Genomic DNA, 20,819 nt, shown 5'->3' on the forward strand with positions numbered 1-20,819 from the left:
AATTCTGTTTTTTTTATTGTCTTTTTATTTCTTGTGTTTAATGTTGATAATTTACCAAAATAAAGTGAATTGATTGATTGATTGATAGCCTAAAACTCATGAAAGGCAGCAGGCGATATGCATTCCTTCAAGCAATGCTAGGCCTTTTATTTTAAAGACTTTCTGATGACCTCACTGATCGTGCATGAGTGTGCAAGGCATCAAACCCCATACACACTTGAGTCTTAATTATTATTTGCCTTTTTTTCAAAGATATTAACTTGTGACAACCTTAATTCTTGACATCAAAATGAATTAGCTGTAATCACACTGATTGCAGCTGCACCTGTGACTGTTTCTGACGCCCACCTGGAAGCAGTTTCCTTGATTGACAGGCACCACTTAGAGAGAATAAAAGCACCTGCAGCTGGAGTGAAGGATATTCAGTCATCATGGCTCTCTTCTGGCATTGTGTGCTGCTCTCATGCCTGGTGGTTGCCAGCTTAATAAGTGCAGGTAATGCGTTCACAAAGTAATATTCTTTATGATTTTTCTAGTACAGCTTGAGTAGAAACTGTGCTGTTTTCTTTCCCAGACATGAAGCTGGACTGCAGGCCTGACTACATGACCCTGGTATGGACAGACAGCAAATCTCAGACTGATCCGTCGCTGTTCCGCCTTGGTAGCTGTCTGCCCACCAGCTTCACAGCGAGGGAGGTGGTGTTCAACGTGGAATTCAGTGACTGCAGCTTTGAGAGACTGGTGAGTAACGTTTATATACGAACGTTAATGCACCATGTTGGAAATGGATTGTAAAATTTTCAGCTTTCTTTTTCTAGGTTACTGGGAATGAGCTGCTCTACACCAATTCTCTGATCTACACCTCCTCTCCTGATGCCTACATGCCTCCCTTCACGATCCCAGTTGTCTGCACATATGAACGGTCAGTGAATGCTTTTAAATAAAACTCTTCATAGACTTACTTTACTAAACTGAAATGTTTCATTCAGGCCCAAAGACTGGTACCCAATGATCTACGACCCAGTGTTTTCCACTTATGGCGTGGAAGACTTGGTTTTTCATCTTGACCTCATGAATGGTGGGTGTTTAAACTCTTCCTAGTGAAGCCTTGGGTGACTAGAACAAGTCAAAGTGGTGTTCCTGTGCTTGCAGATGACTTCTCAGGCCCTGCCGAGTCAACGAACTTCCCTCTGGGCTCCATGATCCCCATCTTGGCCAGGGTGGAGCAGGTCACCCATCAGCCTCTGCTGGTGCTGCTCGACGAATGTGTCGCTGCCACCACTCCAGACCTGCGGCCTGGCTTGGACCTGTATCCTATCATCACCAACAAGGGGTACTCCAGTTGTCTTGGCATAAGTGATTCCTCGTTTTGACTTCGAAGTAACTTGTGTTCCTCTGCACAGATGCCTTGTGGACAGTAAGACTTCCCGTTCAAAATTTGAACCAAGGGTTAAATCCTCAGTGCTCCAGCTCTTACTTCAAGCATTTAAATTTGCACTGGGACAGGAGGTAATGTATATCATTTATAAAACATTTTAATTTTTTTTTTAAAGGGTTAAACTTTTATTGCTTGTAGGTATATATCCATTGCAGCATTAGTGCTTGGGATCCTCTTGATCTTGACAACACCAAGAAGGCCTGCCACTATGTGAAAGATCATGGGTAAAACTCCACCTGCTCAAAAGTGCAACTGATTCTCTGAAGAATCAAATGTGTAGCTCTTAAAATCACTGTGGTGTTCTCAGATGGGAGCTGCTGGACAATCCTGTATACAGTGGACTGTGTGACTGCTGTGACTCCACCTGCAGCACCAGGAAAAGGAGAAGCCTAGGCTCTGGTAAGGATTTGCACAACCCCCAAGCTGTAACTACACTATAAGTCTACTTGTGTTCTTCTCCATACAGACAAGACTGGTCTGGTGCAGAAGGCTATCCTTGGACCACTAACCATCACCGACTTGACCTCCTGAAGGGTTCAGTGGAGACGACTGCGGACTGGCTTTAATCTGACTTGAATTTTTATCAGAACTTCAAAAAGTTGTCAGACTTGTCAATAAAAAAAGATCAAAATTTAAAGTTGTGGTGCTTCTCTTTCAAACAATCTCTTTAGAGTTATTGCAAAATTAAACTTGAGTCTCCTGAACTTAAAGTGCTTACTCCAGTGGCAGTCCAAATGTTGCACTGGTCTACACGCTGCTTATAAAAAATAAAATTAAACATTGGCGAAGGTGAAAATTTTCTAAATGCAAAACTCAAAGCTGGGTTGTGGTGCCGTAAAACTCTGCATTCAAAGCATTTTCGCAGATATCAAATTTAATCTGAACACATGTAAGACTTTAAAATTCCAAATGCCTCTTTAGACCCTGTCATTTGATCACTTCAGTTAACCCTCTATATAAGGTTTTGTTAAAGGCCAGATGTATTAAGTGGTCAAAATTTTCAGAAAGGTATAGAGAATTAAAAGGCTCTCAGCCAATGTACTGCATGGGAGGGTTGAACTATTTTTGCAACTAAACCTGCACAAAGTGAAATGTAAAGTTTGAACTTGCACATAAAACAGGTGTATTTGAATAAGAGCATAACCATGGTTCCAAAACAGCATTACAATCCTGGTTTAAAGTTTAGATTTAATGTGCCTGAATTACTACAACGGTCGTCATACGTCCCCTCCACCAATCAGAGCGGAGAACGGAATCCAGGAGGCGGGGCCACGAAGCTGCGCCTAAAAATAACATAAAAACAACGGATTCCTAACAGGTAGTCTGTGTGTGTGTGGTTTGAGCACTCATTTAATTAAGATTTTTATTTGTTTATTTTTCTCAGTCTTTATTGTCGAGTTTTAGGCGTTCTGTCCAGCTAAACAGAGCTGCTCTGTACTTTTAAGCTAACTACTAGCATACACTCTTAAGTGGCTAAAACAGTTTTGAACAAGTAGCTTCATTTTTAGTCTTGACTAAACTGCAGCTGACTCTTTAATTTCCCAGTTTGTTCTTCTTAAACAGAAGTGGAACCACATGGGGAGTTGAATATAGCCCTCTTAAAGGTATAGTTCAGCCATTTTGAAGTGGGGCATGGTGGGAAAGTTATGAACAGATATCTGCTCAGATAGCTGTTTGACCGACCTCAGTTTGGAGAAACTGAGTTGGAACAAAGACTGATTAGCTAAAGACTAGTCCTAATGTGTAAGAAAGAAAATTTTGACATTTAAATTAGCTCTAGTCTCAAAAATTTCCCACCAAAGAGAATGCTGTTATAAACCCTTACACCACCATAATAAGTTTTACACTAATGACTATAACTACTTCTAAAGTGGATTTTGCCGTCTTAATACGACTAAACTTGTCAAAATTTCAAAGCAGTTGGTGTAAGCTTTCTTTCGTAAACCTTGATATCACTGTTGTTTTAACGTTGCACATTTATTCGGGCAGAAATTGCTGACAAAGTGCCACCAGACGTGCTACTGCCAGCCTCTGCTGCCACATTTTACACGCACAGTGAAGCACGCAACGCTAAATGAAGGAGGTGTGAAGGTTTACGGCAACCGCATGAACCCCCGCCGTTCCCGATGGAGTCTCCAATGTGTCTGGAAACACTCGTGGGGGCCCTCAGTTTCCTCACATGAGCCTCAGAAGCTCAGTCCTGTTGAACTTTGAACATGTTCAAAAACACTTTTTTTTTTTCCTCAGAATAGTGACCGAGTTTTTGCGGGCGTCTCAAACCCATGTTCGGAACATGGCTGAATCAGAGCAAACCTGCACTATAGACCATTTGTTAGCCTGCAGCTTGACTCAGATGTTTCCTGTCCCGTACGGGCATCAAAACTCAGCTCTAGTTTTGTTTTGGGAAACATGTTCAGAACTCAAGCGACTGGGAGAGCCCCGCTAAAGTCCCAATACATTCTGGAGACTATCATAAATGGTGTCCACCAGCTACTCGCAGCCCAGTGAGACACCACCTCAATGACACCCAGCTCTTTTTGTTCCCACATTAATTGCAGTCTGTTGTTTTGACACTGAACTGCACGCTGATACAGGCTGACTGTACGACGAGCTCAGTTGTTAGGATTAACTGAGCCAAATAACTGCAGTGTGTGCCCTGGATGTGTTGAATCTGCTCCTCACTGTTAAATGTGATCTCCCTGTCAGAGTGCGGGCGGTGAACGCCTCTCAGCTTCTATCACGCCAGGTTTTAGCTCAAGATCCGTAAAATTGTCTGACCTATGGCTATTTTTGTGTTGGCTAATCTTGATTAGCTGTCTTGATTCAGACTGACTCCAGATGTTCATCACTTACAGACGTAGATCCATTGATTACTTCCTGAAAGTTTCAGTAAAAACCAGCTAACGGTTCAAGAGATATTTTGCTAACAGACATCTGATGCTTTTTTTTTTTTTTTTCTTTCTTCAGCTACAAACGTTTTAGCTGGGCCCTCAAAGATTTGAGATTGGCTCCAATTGAGCCTGTGTTGTCATACAAACGTTTTGTGTGTGTGCGTTCGGATTTTGTGTTCGTTTACAGAAAGCTGCCAAAGATGGACTGGTTCCACTGTAACCAGTGTTTCCGAAAGGCCGGGTCAAAGTTCGCCGTGTCCAGCTGCGGCCACATCTGCTGTGAAGCTTGCCTTAAATCAAGTGAGATGGGTTTTTGTCCCATTGCTTTCATTATATTAACTTGCTTTCGGCCACACTGTAACCCAGGCTCTTGAGAAACTCGCCGAAGGTTTAAATCAGTCGATGTCTCCTGTTCCCGTCAGAGCAGTGCAGCGTGTGTGGGGCGAGATGCAGCTACCTGCCCATCACCGATGAGGTTTGCATCCTGAACAGGTTACCGCCAGCAGAGGGGGGGGTTTTACAGTTCACACAGCTAGCGCTCTTGTTTCAGATGAAGCCACAGGAAAAGGTGTTCTTCAAGGATCCTGTGAAACTCATCCAGTCGAGGATGGCGCACTTATCCCAGGTCTGTTTCGTCTGTTCTAACACGCACCCAGGGAGCCCCGACGCTTCTCTACCTTATAACTGTAAAAAAATAAATAAATAAACAAATGACGACTTTGTGCTCCCCAGATCGCCGTGTTTCAGCAGGCGCAGAAGGGCAGAGTCATAAATCACTTAAGGAACAAGTCTTCAGAGCTGGAGAGGCATCTGAAGGAAGTCACCGAGCAGGGCTACAGGTGACGGTAACGTTGCGCCTCGGCCGAGTAAATTCCCTTTTTTTTAATTGTTTTTTTTTTATTCCGGCTTCTCTCATTTGAAGGCAAATCTCTGAGCTGAGGGGAGAAAATGCCGAATTGAAAAAGCAGCTGATGGAGCTGAAGAGGGAAACAGCGGAGTTGAAAAAGCCACTCTCCCAGAGAAGGGTAAATGTTAAATATTTAAAAAAAAAAAAAAGTTGAGACAAAAAATGATTCCCTTGCGTGAATTTCAATGCCTGATTCAGCCTTAATGTGCCACAGGTTTCTCCTGGACCATTTCAAGCTACTGGGTAAAACCCCGGTTTACGTACACAATCCCTAAAAGTCGGCTTATGGGACGATTCAATAACGGGTTCTGATCGGCAGGTCTCAGAGGGTGTCCCTCCCCGTCGCTGTTACTACGCCAGGTAAGCTCAGCCATTTCATCTCGAGTCGAGTTGTCGTCAGTTTCACATGAAATGGTTCAAATGAATTTGTTTTACCCTTTCACCAGTCACGCCTCGATCAAGAACTATGAGGTACGCCTTATGCTGTCACGCTCCAGACTTCGGGTTCTTAATCTCGGTTCCTTCTAACAAATATTTTCCGTTGCAGTCACGGAGGCTCAGCCGAGTCCCAGAGGTGGCCCAGAGACAGAGGCCTTTCCCTCACTGTGAGTAGAGATTCTTGCGCAGTTATAATCTTTGTTGCGTGAAATAACGGCCTTTCGCCGCCTCTTTCCGTTTGCGTCAGACTCCTGGATCGGTCGCCTCCATTTCCAGCCACAGCTCTTTTCTCGAACGAAGTAAGTGCGGCTTCCCTTTTCCTAATCAGACGCTCAGCCGCGTGACATTAGAAGTGGAGTGAATCTTGTGGTTTTTTTCCCATTTTCTCGTGATCAAGGAACACCTCCGTCCTTCAGCACTCCGACGAGGTGAGCAGCAGTTTTGCTTTCTTGGACGCTTTCTGTCACACGTGTTCAAGTTGACTTTTGAGCCGGTTCATTTCTGTCGTCCTCAGAGCTCCGACTCCCGTTTTCCAGGTCCCATTTGTGCACGGATTGTCACTGCAGTCGCCCAGGCAGTGATGAAATAGCTCTGGGGAACGTGTTCGGTTCGGTCTGAGATTAGTCAGACAGGTTACATTATCAGAGGAGAATTTTGAGTTTTGTCTGTTTAAAAAAAAACCAACAAACAAATAAAAAAAAGGTATGTTCAGTTTACCTGGGTTATATTCCCATGTTGATCTGTTGAGGAATTAAAACAACCACTGAAACTTTACCAGGACACGTTCATCTAATTTTCCAAAAATATCTTCACTTTAATCCTGAATGAAGTTTTACAAATTACTTCCAGGGCAAATATTTACACCGAAAATTCTTAAATCTAAATCACAGCCGCTCAAGTTCACTGTAACACACACACACACACACACACATTTTAAGAATAAAACAAAATACATCTCGACAAGGTTACAAAGGAAACTCTTTTACTTATTTCCAGTGACACAGTTGTGCAAATCAGTCTTTCTTTTTCTTGTCAAAACAGGAAAAACAGAAAAGAAACGAACTGAAAACATCGACGAAGGAAAACAAAATGCATATAAGCTTATCCCCGCAGCATGACACTCACATTACCTTTCTATGACTAAGAAGGGAAATCGACCGTGACGCACACCGCTTAGTCAAGTTTCTGGTAACTTCACCTTTGTCTGGACATTTCCAAAGAGCTAAACTCTGACTCCGTTTAAAGTCCACGTCAGTCACTTCAACTAAAAGTACTTAGAGGCTTAGAGTTTTCACACGAACTGATGGCCTAAAAATGTAGCGTCGTGCCACCAGTCCCTACTCGAGTTAGAGAATTGTAACCAAAATCTTTGGATTTGAGTTTGTTTTTTTCTTTTCTATTCATACATGTGGACAGCCACGTTTTGTCCATAAGTTTGTCTACATTATAAGCCATCAAGTTACATCCTACATCTTTTAGGACAAAAAGAGAGAGAGAGAGAGAAAAACAAAATACTGACTGGATCGACAAGTAAAATTGAAATTCAGGCATTTGTAGAACTTGGTTTTAGCGTCTAAATTTAACCATTACTGTCAGAAATGTGTAGTTTTACGCAAATGACGGGCAGGGCGTTCAAATTGCAACCGAGTGCCTAAAAAGGAATGAAAACAATCCTGAAATATGTTTACGAGGTAAATGTATGTTCTGGATCACGTGACTGAGGTTCCAGAGCGATCTACTGAGAACGACACTGTGTAGTTAGGAACTCAAACTTTGTGAAATATTTAGATTTTTGGTGAAATAACTGGATTTAATTATCCAAAATAATAATAATAATAATAATAATAATAAAAACAAAACACGCAGCAGGCCCTAAAACCAAAGTGCAAGATGTTAAATTTAAATGTCCAGTGTTGCTTCTTTGATGAAAACCAAGGCTGGAAAAAAAAAAGGAATGACACGCATCGAAAAGTCCGTGAGTTTGTCAATGTAGACGTTTTTCTCGAGCAGTAAATTCTCTGCTATAGCTAGTTACCGACAATACAAAATAGGTTTAAATTATACTGCTACAAATAATAGTAGTAATAATACTAATAAAAAAAACAATAGTGATATCTAAACAACAAAAATGACTCCAAACTGTAGCAAACCAGTGTACAAGTTACTGTCCTATACAGCAACATAGGCAGTACAAATATAATTCAAGTCTAATATATTAGGATAAGCAAGAAATGCAGCATATATTTATATAAAAATACACAAAACTCACTTTGGGCTGTTCTGGGAAAACTGGATTTGTTTTTTGTTTTTTGTTACAGACCTGCCTGAATTAAAGCAACATAAACTGCATCGACACAGATGCGTGAAGCACCCCGTTAGGCTGTCAAAATGTCCTCAAGCAACGACGAGTTCTTGGTCTGTCTCCCCGACTTCCTGAGCTGCAAACCAGTCTCGCACCTGCTGGTAGCTCATTCTGGATTTCTTGCATAGTAAGTCAAGGTCTTTTTCGTGTAGTGAGCCTGTTGTAAGGTAATAGGACACCAGTGGCTGGATATCTGGCGAATCCGTGCTTGGTCGACTAGATTTCCGTTTGCGACCGCCACCTCCGCGAGCGGACGCTCCGCTCCCGTTTGTCAAGCTGCCGCTGCTGCCGCCGCCGCCGCTGGTGCTGCTGCTGCTCTGCTGAGCCGCGAGCTCTGCCAAGAACTGGTCGCGGACGCCCTTCACCCAGCGAAGCTGGCCGTTTTTGACGGCGTAGCGCGTGTCACCGAACCACTGGATCACGTCGGCTCTGGGCAGACCCGTGAGCTTCACGAGTTCCGTGTAATCTTCACTCGTGGGCCACTGGCACTGCAAGAAGTGCTGCTTTAACACGTCCAGCTGCTCCTTGGTCTTTCTCGGCCGCCCCGCGGGAGTCAGGGCAGGAGACGTGGACGTGGAAGCACCCTGGAAGCACGCAGGCGTTTGCGAGGGACTGGTTTTGGCTGAGTGCACAGACTTCTTGGACGTGCGGATCTTGGGTGAAGGCGGTTTGTTGGGTGAGGCGGCATGAGCTGGACTACCAGAGGGGGAGGAGCAGGGGGAAGATCTTAACTCTTGCACGTCGGGCTCAATTATGAAGTTCTTTGTCAGCTGTAAGGGTTGTTCTTCATCTTGTTCTTCGTCTTTAAAACTGTCTCCATCTCCAGAAAGCTCCTCCCTGACTTCCAGCCCCGGCGTCTCATGGATCCTTTCCCCAAATGCTTCGAGGCTGTTTGACAAAAAAGTCTGGAAGAAGTGCGAATTTCTAATCCCATTGTTGCGCGTTCCCTCCTGACCCTTCACCCCGTTTGCCTGACGAGATTTCAGACTGGTGAGTGAAAGGGGCTGAGACTGTGGGTCCTGCTTTCCCCCAGCAGCAGCGTGGTGGGAATAGTTCTGAGCTGCTGCCAGGCTCCCTCGGCCGACCCTCAACTGGTAGCGGCTGTCGCTGAACCATTTCCGGATGTCGTTCCGGCTCAGGCCAGTTTCCTCCTGCAGGCGTCTCAGCTCCGTCTCCGCGGGCCAGTTCTCTCTCAGGAAACTTTTGCGCAGGGCCGCCAGCTGGGCTTTGGACTTCTTGTAGCGCCCGTGGCGGCTCTGTCGGGAAGACGACTCCGACAGGTCAAGGGAGACGTCAGCTGCTGTGCTTGCTGGAGCGTCTGCTGGTGGGCGGTAGAAATATGAGTCCTCGGGCGGCGGGAGAGTGGAACTGAAACAGGGCGCGGTTGATCTATAGGAATCCGTGGCCTGACACTTTGACTTCTTTGTCTGGGGAACAAAGCTGGCGAGTGCGGCCTCCTCTTCCTCGCAGTCATTTTCCTCTATTACTAATTCATCCGAGCTTGTGCTCTTCGACTGGGCTTCGCTCGCTTCGGCCGACTCGTCACAGAGCTCGGGCACGGCCAGCTTCTTCCTCGTCTCCTCAATCTCCTCGGAGGACCAGCTAATTCCATATTTAATCCGCTGCACCATAAACCATACCTTGACTTTGTCCAGTGGCAAGGCACACACTCGGGCCAGCGTGCTAACCTCCTTGGACGACGGGTACGGGAACAAGTTGAAAGCGTGGACCAGCTCCGGGATGTCGTCCAGTTCTCGGGTCTGATCCGACTGCGTCCACACCAGCTTGAGCCCCTCGGAGACCAGAGGCAGGCACACGACGGCGTTGTGGTTGGTGGTGAAACTCGTCACCCCGCTCGCGTTGCTTTCGTCCGAGTTGGCCGAGTGGTGCAGTTTCTCCAAAGGGCTCTCCTTCTCATAGTCGGCCTCTGTTTCTTCAATTTCGATGGGCTCGTCTATGTCCACAAGTAGCACGCCTATGCCATTGTGTTCGGTGAACGATGCCATCTGGGCCATCAAAATGTGTCCCGCCACCTAGGAAGGAAACGGAAGCAGCGATGAGAGTTGGATTTGTGCTTATCTCCCGCTGACAAACTGTTTCAGCTTCAAAAGATAAGGAGGACAATTTATCCAGGAGATGATGTTTTAGGAAACTTTCTGTTCTTCATTCATTCCCAAAGCCAGTTATCTGACAACGCTCTCCTCCCTTTTCTCCTCCTCACTCAAAACTACCAATAAAGCCAAGTCGTATACGCCGTCCAGACAGGCTCTCCCCTCCCCCAGAGTGTGGTGAATGACTTTTGTTTTGCATGAGTGAGAGAGGAGGAGGAGGAGGAGGGGGGATTGGTCCCGCAAGAAAGGGTGGGAGCGCAGGGGAACGAAAATCTACAAGGAATCCATCACTGTCTACTTTCTCACCCTTCCCGGTCCGGCTTTGTTCCACTTCCAAGTTCTCAGTCTCGAAATATCTGCGGGGCTGCCCGACAAAGGACGACACGGCGACAGAAACCTGCGGGAAGAGGAAGCGAGAAGGAAGATTTTCACTCATATGGGCACATCACACACGTAAAGTGTTTTCCAGTGAAAAAAAAACACAAACAAACAACAAAACATTTATTATTTTGGCAACAGGTGCTAAAATCACCACATTGACTGTTTTTTTTTTTTCTTTTTATTTAAAAAAAGGGGGGGGGGGGGTTGGATTGTGGTCTCCCCTTAATATCCAAATCCGGCGCTCTACTTCTATGTTCTTGTTTTTCAAAGGTCCTCATTTATTCCTAATAAAGAAAAGCACTGCGCATTTAGCCGGGAGGTCATGCCATGACCGGAGGCGACCACGTAAGGAGCTTAAATCACGACTGAAATGTTTTTGAGCAACACAAACATTATCCAACTAATCACTGTTAGTCACCGGTGACACACTTGAACCCCCCGCCATGAGTGAGCTCGTGGGCAACCCCCTCAGATTCTCTTTCTTTTTTGTTTGTTTGTTTGGTTGGTTGGTTGGTTTCTCCCCTGTGGAACATTGGGCAATTTGGTTGCAGTTTTCATTTTACTCAACAAAACTCTCTAAAAGTTGCTCAGTGTGTAACAAAAGCTACCCAGCAAGCGTCCCCGTCCCCCACGTCCTCCCCCACCCTCCTCCTCCTCTTTGTGGCGTACTAACTAAAAGGCTCCACTCCGCACAGGCGCACTTCGTCCTCAGACACGCTTCACTGAAACACAAAAATAAACTTACCCAAAATCGCCAAAATATCCCTTTATCCCCCCCCGAGCGTCCGTCTCGGACGGGGTAAAAGCCCGAAGCGGCTCGGAGCTCACTCTCTAAGCCCCGCAACCTGCTCGTGTGCGCGGCCGAAGTTTTGCTTGCACACCGAGGAAACAATGCCGTCCATCTGTCTGTTTGACCCTCGTCTTATTCGTCGGGCTCCTCGGCGGATTACGGTCAGGACTCCAAGTTTGGTCGTCAGGAGTTCCGTCGCTTGGTTAATTCTCGCCAAGGACACCAAGATATCTAACCCCGGAGATTATAATAACAACAATAACAACAAAAAAAAGGGGGGGGAAAACGGGGGTGAGAGGGGGGGGGAGTCGAGTCGCTGTTTCTATTCCTCCCCCTCGCTCGGTCCGTGGCTGCTTTTGTTCTTTAAAGTGAGAAGTGTTTCCCCCTGTCCGGCCAGATCGACGCGAGGCGGAGCCGAGGACCAGGAAGCCCAGAAGGCCCACATGACTCTCCCCCCTTTAGTGATGGCTGGGTGGGAGTGCCAGTCTGGGTGAGGAGGCCGTGGATTGGAGGGAGCAAGGGCCCGTATTATAAATCCGTTAGAGCGGACCAATGCTGACGACTCAGCAGCGCCCCGTGTTCTCAGGACTACAGGCTGACATGGAGTCGTCCTGGTACACCGGAGCTCCTCCACTAACCGACGTCGGCTTCTTTAGGGGGGGACTCCTCTTGTAGCTGCCCACTCAGAACTCTTTGGATCAGACCCACCATAAAATAGAGGGAAAACTCATGTGTTTGCAATTTCTGAAGCCAGGGAAAGGAGTCAGTAAAGCTGTTTGAATGATATTCTCACAAACAAGTCAAAAGCTGTTTGTTTAACTTTCAGCTTCAGCAACTTTTTTTTCAGTTGCAAATATGCACTTTTACAGTAAGCACTATTTCAGTACATGTACTTAAAATGCATGCTGCATTCATGCTCGTCATGAGCTGTCACTAATTGACAAAGCAGATGCTTTTTAATTCTACATATAGTGGCTGTGAAACCTGGAATGGGCCTTTTTGACTTTTTATTTCTTTGCAAAAGGAGCCAAAATAAGTACGTAGCATGAGATGAATAATTCTTCATTTAGGCATTTGGGTTTCAGCTGACCAAATACACTCAATGTAGAGGAAAAAGTACAACTACAACTTTGGCACAACTTTTTTTTTTTTGGCATTCTATGGTAATACGATTGAGTACACGGAGGGTGGTGCTGCAAAAAATATACCCAGCCTTTGCTGTAACTGCCCACAAAACAAAGTTTAATTTCAAAAAAGGCTAACAATGAAAGCCTAAACGTGTTTTTAAAGATTTTGTGACACCTTAAAGCTCAGTTTTCTGTTAAATCCAGTTGTTTCTGGTGGGACAGATAGGATTTTAGAACTCTATTTACAATAAAAACAAAAAATAAGGTGCATTGTTGAGCTCTGAAAATATTTTATCTCACTGCAAATCATAAACAAGGAGCTTGTGGTGGGGGTGACTTGACTAACGGATAAAAGTTTTAGAAGGAGGCTTGTCGTTGTTTGTGTGGGTTCCCTTGCACCTAGAAATCCTGTATCTGCCTACCCCAGCTTTGACACAAATGTAATATATTCAGAAATAAGTACAAAAACAAAAAACAGTACAAATAAGTTTCTGAAACATATATTTTTAGTTGTCCTGGACTTGAAAAGTTCATTAATCTTTGTTACAATCACATTTTTTAGGCTTCTTCCTCTGTTAAATACAAAATAATTGTTTCAGCATTCTTCATCTTCACCTTTTTGACATAAACTAAACATTTTGTTACAACCATTAAAAATGAAAGAATATAAATGTGTGTCCGCTCACATTTGGATAACCACAACTTCACAAAAACGTTTAACGCCTTAAGTGGCAATTTGTGTCATTCTTTAGCGGTTCAGTACTGGTCGTTTTCTTAAAATGCACAGTTTCGAGGTCTGACGAGTGATGAGGGAAATGTTTAGAAGCGGCCGTTTGCCAGAGTGAGCACGAAGCGAGGAATGCGTACGAACGATGGGACGACAGCCGACAGCCAGGAGAGGTATGGGACCCGGGTCAGGAGGTACTTTAGGGAAGTGTAGTCAGTTATACTCCGCCCTGGAACGAAACATATTTATAATTTAAATTAGTATGACTGCAAGTTTATGACTGCAGCGATAACATTATGACCAAAGGACAAACTCCTCAGATAAATATTTAATGGATCTGGGTGGGATATGAGAGGAATAAGCCCTCTCTCTAATTTTTAATTTACTTTTTAAATTTTTAATCACAACACCATTTATCCAAGAAACGTTTAAAAAAGATGAAAGTAAAAGATCAAACAGCATTTTGTGAATGCTTTGCAGTGTAGTTAATTTATAATATATTTCTTTTCAGACTACAAATCTGTCAGTAAACTCATTTCTACGCCCTTACCTGTGACCTTAACCTTTGACCCCATGTACCTTGAAATCAACAGTGATCATCCTTGACCCGTGAGGTGTCCAGCTGTGCTGTTTGACATTCCTACAATTCACTGTTGCAGAGTTAAAGCACGGGCTGATCTGTGACCTTAACCTTTGACCGGATCACCACCAAAACCTAATCGTTTCTTCCTTCTACCATGTTTGACGTTTCCTGAAAATTTCATGAAGATCCATTCATAACTTTTGGAGTAATCATGTGCACAGACAGACTGACGGACAAACAAACAGCCGCTAACAAAAACATAACCTCCCTGGTGGAGGGAAATAGCATCATGCGGAAAAGTGTAGAGGTTTAATATTAGCTAATGTGGCGTTTTTGACAGACCATCACTTCCAAGATGCCCAAAGAGACGCCACCTCCAAATCCTCAAGGCTCAAATGCCTCAATCACAAAATAAAAGGAGGGCCTAATAAATTTTTGATAGGTGGTCATTATGTTTTGGCCAATCTGTGTATATTATTCAGATTTTAACAGGAAAAAGAAAACACATATTCACCATCAATGTCGTTAAATCCGTAGCGCTTTGCCAGGTCACACGTCATGAGCACCTTCCCAGTCAGTGCCATGAGATTTTTATCTTTCAGGGGGAAAAAAAACAAAAACCAAGAAGCAAAAATCAAAAACAAGCTTACATTTTTTTAAGATTAGGACCTCTTTCTAAAACACTTAGGTTGGCCTGCAAACAGCTGTCTAAATTGATATGACCGAGAACGGCTTGTACAGATATGTAAACAGTTGGTGAAACGTAATCCAATAAAATGTCTTATTGCATTTACAGCTTCAACTTCATATGCAACAGTGTAATCTAACCTTTTGCCAAGTTGACAATGCACTTCCCGCTGAGTTCTGTGGTTTCTCCAGAGGCAAACGTTTCTTTAAGCTGAGGAAAGAGAAATCCAGCGATTTAGGACACAACTTGAGTAGCTCATGTACAGCAGATGGACTGCCTATTTAAAATTGAGTCTACCAGGGAATTCACATCTTCTTTTTCCACGATGAACTGACGTATTAACTCCGTTTGAACGGCTCCCGGCCACAGGCTGACTGAAGCGACGCCCCTGCTTTTCAGCTCCCAGGCCATGTCAGCCGCCAGCCTGTCGCACTGGAACCAAATCACAACAGCAACGCGTTCTTTATCGCAAGGTTAAGACAGGAAACAAGTCGTGACCAAGTGTGGATATGAACATAGTTACAGGCCGCCAACACGAATTAGGTGAACCACTTACTGCAGCTTTCCCAACCCCATAGGCTACATTGAAGATGTAGCGCAGCCCACCAAGCGATGAAATGGTCACTATCAAACCACGACCTTGAGCCACCATCAGCCGAGCCCCATGCACAGAGAAAATGTAGTGACCCCTACCAGAAGAGGAAAACATTTTTTTTTCAGCGTATTGGCATAATCTAGAGAGATGAACTCAACAAACAGACAAAAACAAATGAAGTAATAGCTAATGGTGTGTTCCATTTGTACTCAGAAGTCGAAATTTCCAAGTCGGACAAACCAACTAGGTCTCTACTTGAATTTTGACTCGGAAAGTTCAGAATTTCCTGACTAAGCTCAACCTCAAAATCCAATATGGCTGCCTTCCGCATGAAAAGCATTGACAGCTACAATAAATTTCTGCAGTGTTTGAATGCACAAAATGGTGTGGGGGATCCATTATATGCTTGTATCGCTAATAATAGCACGATCCCTGAGCAACAACAAGCAGCAAACCCTACTGGTTAAGCCAGGTTTGACGTCATTCCTGGATCCAACTTCCGACTTCCATGGTAGATGGAAAGCAGCAAAATGAATGAAAAACAGTCCTTTGACACATGACATGACACAAAAAAAAGCCTTTGTGACTTTACCGCAGTATGACTGATTACAAAAATCAATCTGTACCGAAGGCCTGCATTGTTGATGGAATCCCAAACAGACGGATCGGTTTCCCAGAACTTCTTCTCCGTGTTCTCAAAGATATTCTGGAATAACACAAGATGAGCTCAGTACCAGAGTGGACAGCTGCTTTTCTTTAGAATTACTCATTAACTGAACTATAATTGACGTATCGTAAAGGTTATGGTACGCCGGGCTGGGGTTTTTCCCGTCAGTGTCTCATTGACACCTACCTGCACTCCAGCGTAGGCATTGTTGACCAAGATATCCAGTCTGCCGCCCTGTTCCTGCTTGATCCGCTCGAAAAACGCTTCGATATCGTCATCTTTCGTGGAGTCGCAGACGACCGGCACGCACTTCCCGCCTCTTTCGTTCACCTGTGCGGAGAAGGCAAGGCAAAGGGTGATGACCGTGTTCCGAAAAGCTGCACACAGCTCCGCAGCAACCGAATTCATCCCATCTCTGCGAACAGTCGGGAATGCTAAATCACGCTTTGCTTTAGTGTCACCTGTGCCGCAGTCTGTTTGAGGGTCTTCTCCTGGCGCCCCGTGATGTAGACAGTAGCTCCCGCCTCGGACAGCTGCAGGGCTATCCCCTTCCCGATGCCCCTGGAGGCGCCTGTCACCACACACACCCAGCCAGACAGAGACATCTTCCCTGCTGATGGAAATAACACCACAGACAACAAGCAGTAAGATCAGAAACTTTGGGCGATGTAGAGATATATGAGAAGATAACCTTCCATAAGCTCACATGTAGGAATTACTATCAGAACTCGGGTTCGGATCACTTCAAAAGGAAGCATCGCTCCGACCCTCGTTACTGCCGTGGACTGGCTTCACGCCATTAAAAACAGGACCTTCTGCCATCAGCAGTCTTAACTATTTTCAATTTTAAAAGAAAGTCAAACGGAGAGGAGGACATCTCCACAGAGATGGAGATGAGAAACAGGAAGTTTTACTTCAGACGTGACGTGAACGCGCTGTCATTAAAAGGTCTGAGCTGCTTACAGGCCGACAGCCTGAGATCAGTCTGGGATTCAGAGGAAAAAATATAAACAATCCATGTGATTAAACAAACCTGCTGTTGATTAGTTTACTCTGGTGTGAGAGTTCATAAATGCTACTTGCAAGCACGGTCCTCGAGTCTTTGAGTTAGGAACGTTAGCTCTCTCTTGCTGTCTTTATGTTAACTTGCAGTGTCGTGTGCTGATGTCATGACAACGATCTGGGGGGTAATCGGTTCTCACCCTTCCATGTTCCTAACTCGGTCGTTATGCGTATTGTTTTGTCAGCCATGATGGTCCTGGTGATCATCAGAATCTGAATCTGAGGAGTTTTCATCTGATTCTGGAAATCCAGCCTTCAGTTTAGGTTCATACTGGTATGGTTGTATATCCATTACTCCCGCAGTCTTCCGGCATTTCTTTGTGTTTAAAATCAACTTCTTCTTCCACTTCCACTAGTATACAACTGTGACACAGCGCTTGTCATGAACTCTGCCCCACAAATCACCAACTTTGGAAATTATTGATTAAAACGCTAAAAACAGTTTATTTAACGCTTAGGTCATAAAACGGGTCCCTGCAATGTTGTGTGGATGTGTTAGACTAAATAACATTCATGAAGTGTCAATTTTTTGAGATTTGAATTCAGTTTGGCCTTAAATGTTTACAAAAGCGACACTGCTGTGCTGACACCGATTAGTCAAAGTTCACTAGATATCTGAAGGGGTGAAAACCACTTGTGGTTCACTCACCATTAGCATGTTTTCAAACATTGTTCACAACTTACAGCCTAACGAAAAACCCATTATATTTAGTTAATGAAGCGTCTACATGAAAAAGTAACTGAGACAGTAAATGCTGTGGAGGAGAAATACAGTGATATGATGAAGCACAGCAGACTTTATGTTGGGAAATTAAGCCGTCTTTAACTGAATTCTGGACCAAAATACAGAATTTTAATCATAATTTTTGGGCCTGCTGCGTCTTTTTTCAGCTTTTATTTTACAGTTTTGTTTAATTGTAAGCTTTTATTTAAAACTATTTTCATTTCTGACACTAACCCAAGCTTATTTTTGAAACCCTTTAAAGCAGTCACTCACATCTCATATCAAGTTAAACTATTATAAACACATTTATTCTTCTTATGAATAAATACCCTGTCATAAAGAGCGAAGTGTTAAAATTAGATATAATTAAAAACAATATTACTTGTAGCGTCTGAGAGGCAGAGATCCACCAACAGAACATCACTGCTGAATGTAATAAACATCCTAGATATTAAAAATATTGGATTCTTAATAATAAACAGACATACTCAACATATAAGCGTTTGTCTAAAGTGTAAAATAATAGGTTTGAAATTCAGTTTATTGTAGTTATTGGTTAATTTGCATAAGAAAATAACCTACCTCGCGGTAGATAAAGCGCCGGAGCTGGTTTGTCAGGTCCCAGGTTAGTTTTCCTAAGAAAGAACAGGAGGAAATTAATCTGTTCACGCTCGGCGGAGTGTTGCTACAGTTATGACACCAGCAGGAGGATCGTGGGCGAAAACACAAATTCCTAAAGGCTGTTGTTAGTGGTGAAATATCGCGAGAATACGAACACGCAGTCCATCCTACAGCACTATCGCGAGAAGTTGTTGAAGAAAGCGTTTACAAGTTAAATATTTTGGGTAAATGCCTCGCCGTAATTAACTTCAACATAATCATACAAAACGTCGAATATTAACGTACTTTAAACTACAACTGTCAGATAAGTAAAAGTTTACTTCCGTGTTGCCTACTTGGATAAACTTGCCGGTAGCTCTGGTTTAGGCTAGCATGCTAAACCGCAGCTAACACACTATAAGAGTGAAAGGGAAGTGAACTATCTTGACCGTCAAAGATGATTTTGGAATAAAATGACTGAACAGCAACCAGACGATGGCAGGGTAGTCCTCCTAATAATCCTCAACATCAGTCTTAGTCCTGGGACAGATATTTAGAACAATGTCAAAACAACTGACTCTGCAACTAACACAGAAAAAAATACATCATTGAGTCATGGCTTTTGTGGGGGAGCTTTGGTCAAGGTTAAAGCTGTAGCTGCAGGAGATATTTGTTGATAAAAATGGGAAGATTGATTTAGGGATATAAATTTGCAGACTTGTGGAATATCATGAAATTCAAAAAATCCTTTCATAATAAGAAATTCTAATCAACATGTTGAGGTTCACAGATACTTAAAATTTAAAACTAAAATAAATTAAAAGCCTACATTCCCTGAAGGAATGCATATTGCCCACCACCTTTCATAACAGGTTTGTCACAGTATCATCCAGAGAAATGTAGTGACGCTCAAAGTATGTGTTGAGAAGGACTCTCAGCTACTACCACACCAAATTGAGCTAAATATCTGTAAAATTGTCGGCATTATAGACAGTTTTGTGCACGCTAAGGTCTATCAGCTGTGGCAGCCATTTTGAAAGGCATTGACTCCAAAACTTTATCAGTTGTAGATGTTTATCCAAAGATTACATTCTGCTAACTGTTATCATCTTGCAATAAAGTCACTGATAGGAAACAAGTTAATCTAAAGAAAACATGTTTGTGTTTGCAGACAGTCAGCATTTATGGGAAAAAAGGAATTTCCACCCAGAACGGCACATATTGCATAATCCTCTGATAACACATGAAGTGTTTTTGTTTGTTTGTTTGTTTTCAGTGATAGTCCTGAATATTTTTTGACGTACTGTCCTGTTGTTTCCTGTTAATCATCAGGCATGTAGTTGCAGCTGGTTCACTCAGTCAGCACATGTAGAAATCTACTTTAACTATTCATTTACAAGCTTTTTACCATTTTGGAAACTCATCCATGACACACGCACCTGAGGATCAGGTAAAAAGATCTGATTCGTCAGACGTTTCATGGGTGACAATTATTAATCAAATCAATCTAATTGTTAGAAAAATAATCACGACTTTATAACTTAAGTTTTAAGTTTCCACAACTTTATTTAAACTTTGAGCAATATGTACATTTACACTGATTAATGTTGTGAACAAAAATATATTTATTCAAACAAAACAACCTTATCTCATCATATATATATATATATATATATATATATATATATATATGTGTGTGTGTGTGTGTGTGTGCGTGTGTGTGTGTGCGCGCAAAGCAATTACATTTAACAACAACCCCTTTACAAACTATTAGTCAGCATTTATGGGAATAGTATTCTTAATTAATGCTATTAGTGCTTTACAAAAGCTAATTAATAGCTGGAATGTCATTAAAACATTAATAGGAAATAACTTAATGCTGAAGTTGTAATTAAGTTAATTACTAATCTAAAGTATTACCACCTGCAATAGTTTTGCTAAATATTTATTCAGTTTTATGAAAGAGCTTCAGTTAAGTTGGGATCTTTTTAGTGTTTTAACGTTCTGAATGAGATTGTTTGCAGTTGTTTTTGTCACAGTGGAGTGGTTGATTTGAACCCAAATGCAAGCAAATGAAACTAATTTATCAAAACAAAAGACTCACGTAGTCACAACATAACAAAAACCAGGGTTGCAAAGAACACGAGGGGCGAGACATGAGGAAAACCCAAGAAAGCACATGAGAGTGAAAATGAACCAGCAGGGGAGTGAAGGAGGTGAGCAGGTTTTAAAAGCTGAGGATGGTTTGAAAGTGGACACAGGTGACTGATTAGGAACGAGGGACAGGTGTGGGCGGTTGAGGCAGGCTGACAGGTACTGAGCTGAGGAGAGGTGAATGATTACAGGGAACACACGGGGCACAGGGAGCAAGACACCAAAACTAAACCCAATTCAAAAACAAACCCAAACACCTCCAAATCCTGACAGTTTTAGAGTGGGGAAAACATATTAGAATTAAGGGAAAAGAAGCAAAAGTCAAATAAGAGAATAGAATTTGCTCCAAGTGCTGGCTTTAAAAATCCCTAAAATGCTGCTTCTTGTTTTGACATTTACAGTTTGGTTTCTAAGTGTTTACAATGTCTGTGATCAGTGGGGTTCATTTGAGGTCCATGTTAAAGTTACGATTTTTATCAGGGCCACTTTCCTGTCAGTGTGAGGACCCCCTCCTTCTCTTTAAAAAAAAAAAAATTATCTCGTCTTTGAACCTGTCTTCTGGTTTTGAACGTTA

At 43.1% G+C, this 20,819-nt stretch overlaps 4 protein-coding genes across 7 annotated transcripts; 2 read left to right on the top strand and 2 right to left on the bottom strand.

The window, feature by feature from the left end:
• Positions 1-405: 405 nt before the first annotated feature.
• LOC108238619 (zona pellucida sperm-binding protein 3) lies at positions 406-2,075 on the top strand. The gene is made up of 9 exons (XM_017420822.2): positions 406-495; positions 575-741; positions 819-922; positions 990-1,078; positions 1,153-1,333; positions 1,404-1,509; positions 1,577-1,662; positions 1,746-1,837; positions 1,905-2,075. The coding sequence occupies exons 1-9, from the start codon at positions 432-434 to the stop codon at positions 1,967-1,969; spliced, it is 954 nt and encodes a 317-aa protein (XP_017276311.2). The 5' UTR covers positions 406-431; the 3' UTR covers positions 1,970-2,075.
• Positions 2,076-2,708: 633 nt separating this feature from the next.
• LOC108238674 (RING finger protein 212B) lies at positions 2,709-6,448 on the top strand. Of its 3 annotated transcripts, none has more exons than XM_037981944.1 (12): positions 2,709-2,756; positions 4,517-4,629; positions 4,752-4,954; positions 5,062-5,168; positions 5,252-5,354; positions 5,451-5,479; positions 5,556-5,596; positions 5,683-5,707; positions 5,784-5,841; positions 5,922-5,973; positions 6,072-6,102; positions 6,189-6,448. In XM_037981944.1, exons 2-12 carry the CDS (start codon positions 4,530-4,532, stop codon positions 6,253-6,255), a joined length of 816 nt encoding a protein of 271 aa, XP_037837872.1. In that variant the 5' UTR covers positions 2,709-2,756; positions 4,517-4,529; the 3' UTR covers positions 6,256-6,448. The 3 variants fall into 3 exon arrangements, with proteins under 3 accessions (XP_037837872.1, XP_017276413.1, XP_024862693.1); XM_017420924.3 differs by lacking the exon at positions 2,709-2,756 and having other exon boundaries at positions 4,402-4,629; positions 4,752-4,804; positions 4,880-4,954; XM_025006925.2 differs by lacking the exon at positions 2,709-2,756 and having other exon boundaries at positions 4,402-4,629.
• A 187-nt stretch (positions 6,449-6,635) lies between these two features.
• homeza (homeobox and leucine zipper encoding a) lies at positions 6,636-11,781 on the bottom strand. The gene is made up of 3 exons (XM_017420923.3): positions 11,274-11,781; positions 10,454-10,544; positions 6,636-10,069 (listed from the first exon to the last, which is right to left on the bottom strand). Exon 3 carries the CDS (start codon positions 10,049-10,051, stop codon positions 8,069-8,071), a length of 1,983 nt encoding a protein of 660 aa, XP_017276412.1. The 5' UTR covers positions 10,052-10,069; positions 10,454-10,544; positions 11,274-11,781; the 3' UTR covers positions 6,636-8,068.
• A 1,148-nt stretch (positions 11,782-12,929) lies between these two features.
• Positions 12,930-18,227, bottom strand: dhrs1 (dehydrogenase/reductase (SDR family) member 1). 2 transcript variants are annotated; one of them, XM_037981943.1, is made up of 9 exons: positions 18,074-18,227; positions 16,167-16,318; positions 15,892-16,035; positions 15,665-15,744; positions 15,000-15,132; positions 14,753-14,875; positions 14,584-14,653; positions 14,270-14,350; positions 12,930-13,401 (listed from the first exon to the last, which is right to left on the bottom strand). In XM_037981943.1, the coding sequence occupies exons 2-9, from the start codon at positions 16,308-16,310 to the stop codon at positions 13,265-13,267; spliced, it is 912 nt and encodes a 303-aa protein (XP_037837871.1). In that variant the 5' UTR covers positions 16,311-16,318; positions 18,074-18,227; the 3' UTR covers positions 12,930-13,264. The 2 variants fall into 2 exon arrangements, with proteins under 2 accessions (XP_037837871.1, XP_017276273.3); XM_017420784.3 differs by having other exon boundaries at positions 14,741-14,875.
• Positions 18,228-20,819: the final 2,592 nt, after the last annotated feature.

The sequence above is a fragment of the Kryptolebias marmoratus genome, linkage group LG20, assembly GCF_001649575.2.
Source record: "Kryptolebias marmoratus isolate JLee-2015 linkage group LG20, ASM164957v2, whole genome shotgun sequence".
NCBI classification, from domain to species: Eukaryota; Metazoa; Chordata; class Actinopteri; order Cyprinodontiformes; family Rivulidae; genus Kryptolebias; species Kryptolebias marmoratus.

Bases quoted from the DNA above. Each gene is read 5' to 3' on its own strand.
- LOC108238619 (XM_017420822.2), top strand. From the start codon at position 432: ATGGCTCTCTTCTGGCATTGTGTGCTGCTCTCATGCCTGGTGGTTGCC. The intron at 1,079-1,152 runs GTGGGTGTTTAA...CTGTGCTTGCAG, and splicing joins TCATCTTGACCTCATGAATG to ATGACTTCTCAGGCCCTGCC. The intron at 1,510-1,576 runs GTAATGTATATC...TATTGCTTGTAG, and splicing joins AATTTGCACTGGGACAGGAG to GTATATATCCATTGCAGCAT.
- LOC108238674 (XM_037981944.1), top strand. From the start codon at position 4,530: ATGGACTGGTTCCACTGTAACCAGTGTTTCCGAAAGGCCGGGTCAAAG. The intron at 4,630-4,751 runs GTGAGATGGGTT...TGTTCCCGTCAG, and splicing joins TGAAGCTTGCCTTAAATCAA to AGCAGTGCAGCGTGTGTGGG. The intron at 5,355-5,450 runs GTAAATGTTAAA...AATGTGCCACAG, and splicing joins AGCCACTCTCCCAGAGAAGG to GTTTCTCCTGGACCATTTCA.
- homeza (XM_017420923.3), bottom strand. From the start codon at position 10,051: ATGGCCCAGATGGCATCGTTCACCGAACACAATGGCATAGGCGTGCTA.
- dhrs1 (XM_017420784.3), bottom strand. From the start codon at position 16,310: ATGTCTCTGTCTGGCTGGGTGTGTGTGGTGACAGGCGCCTCCAGGGGC. The intron at 14,351-14,583 runs GTTAGATTACAC...TCCCCCTGAAAG, and splicing joins CATTGTCAACTTGGCAAAAG to ATAAAAATCTCATGGCACTG. The intron at 13,402-14,269 runs GTGAATATGTGT...GTTTCGTTCCAG, and splicing joins CGGATTTAACGACATTGATG to GGCGGAGTATAACTGACTAC.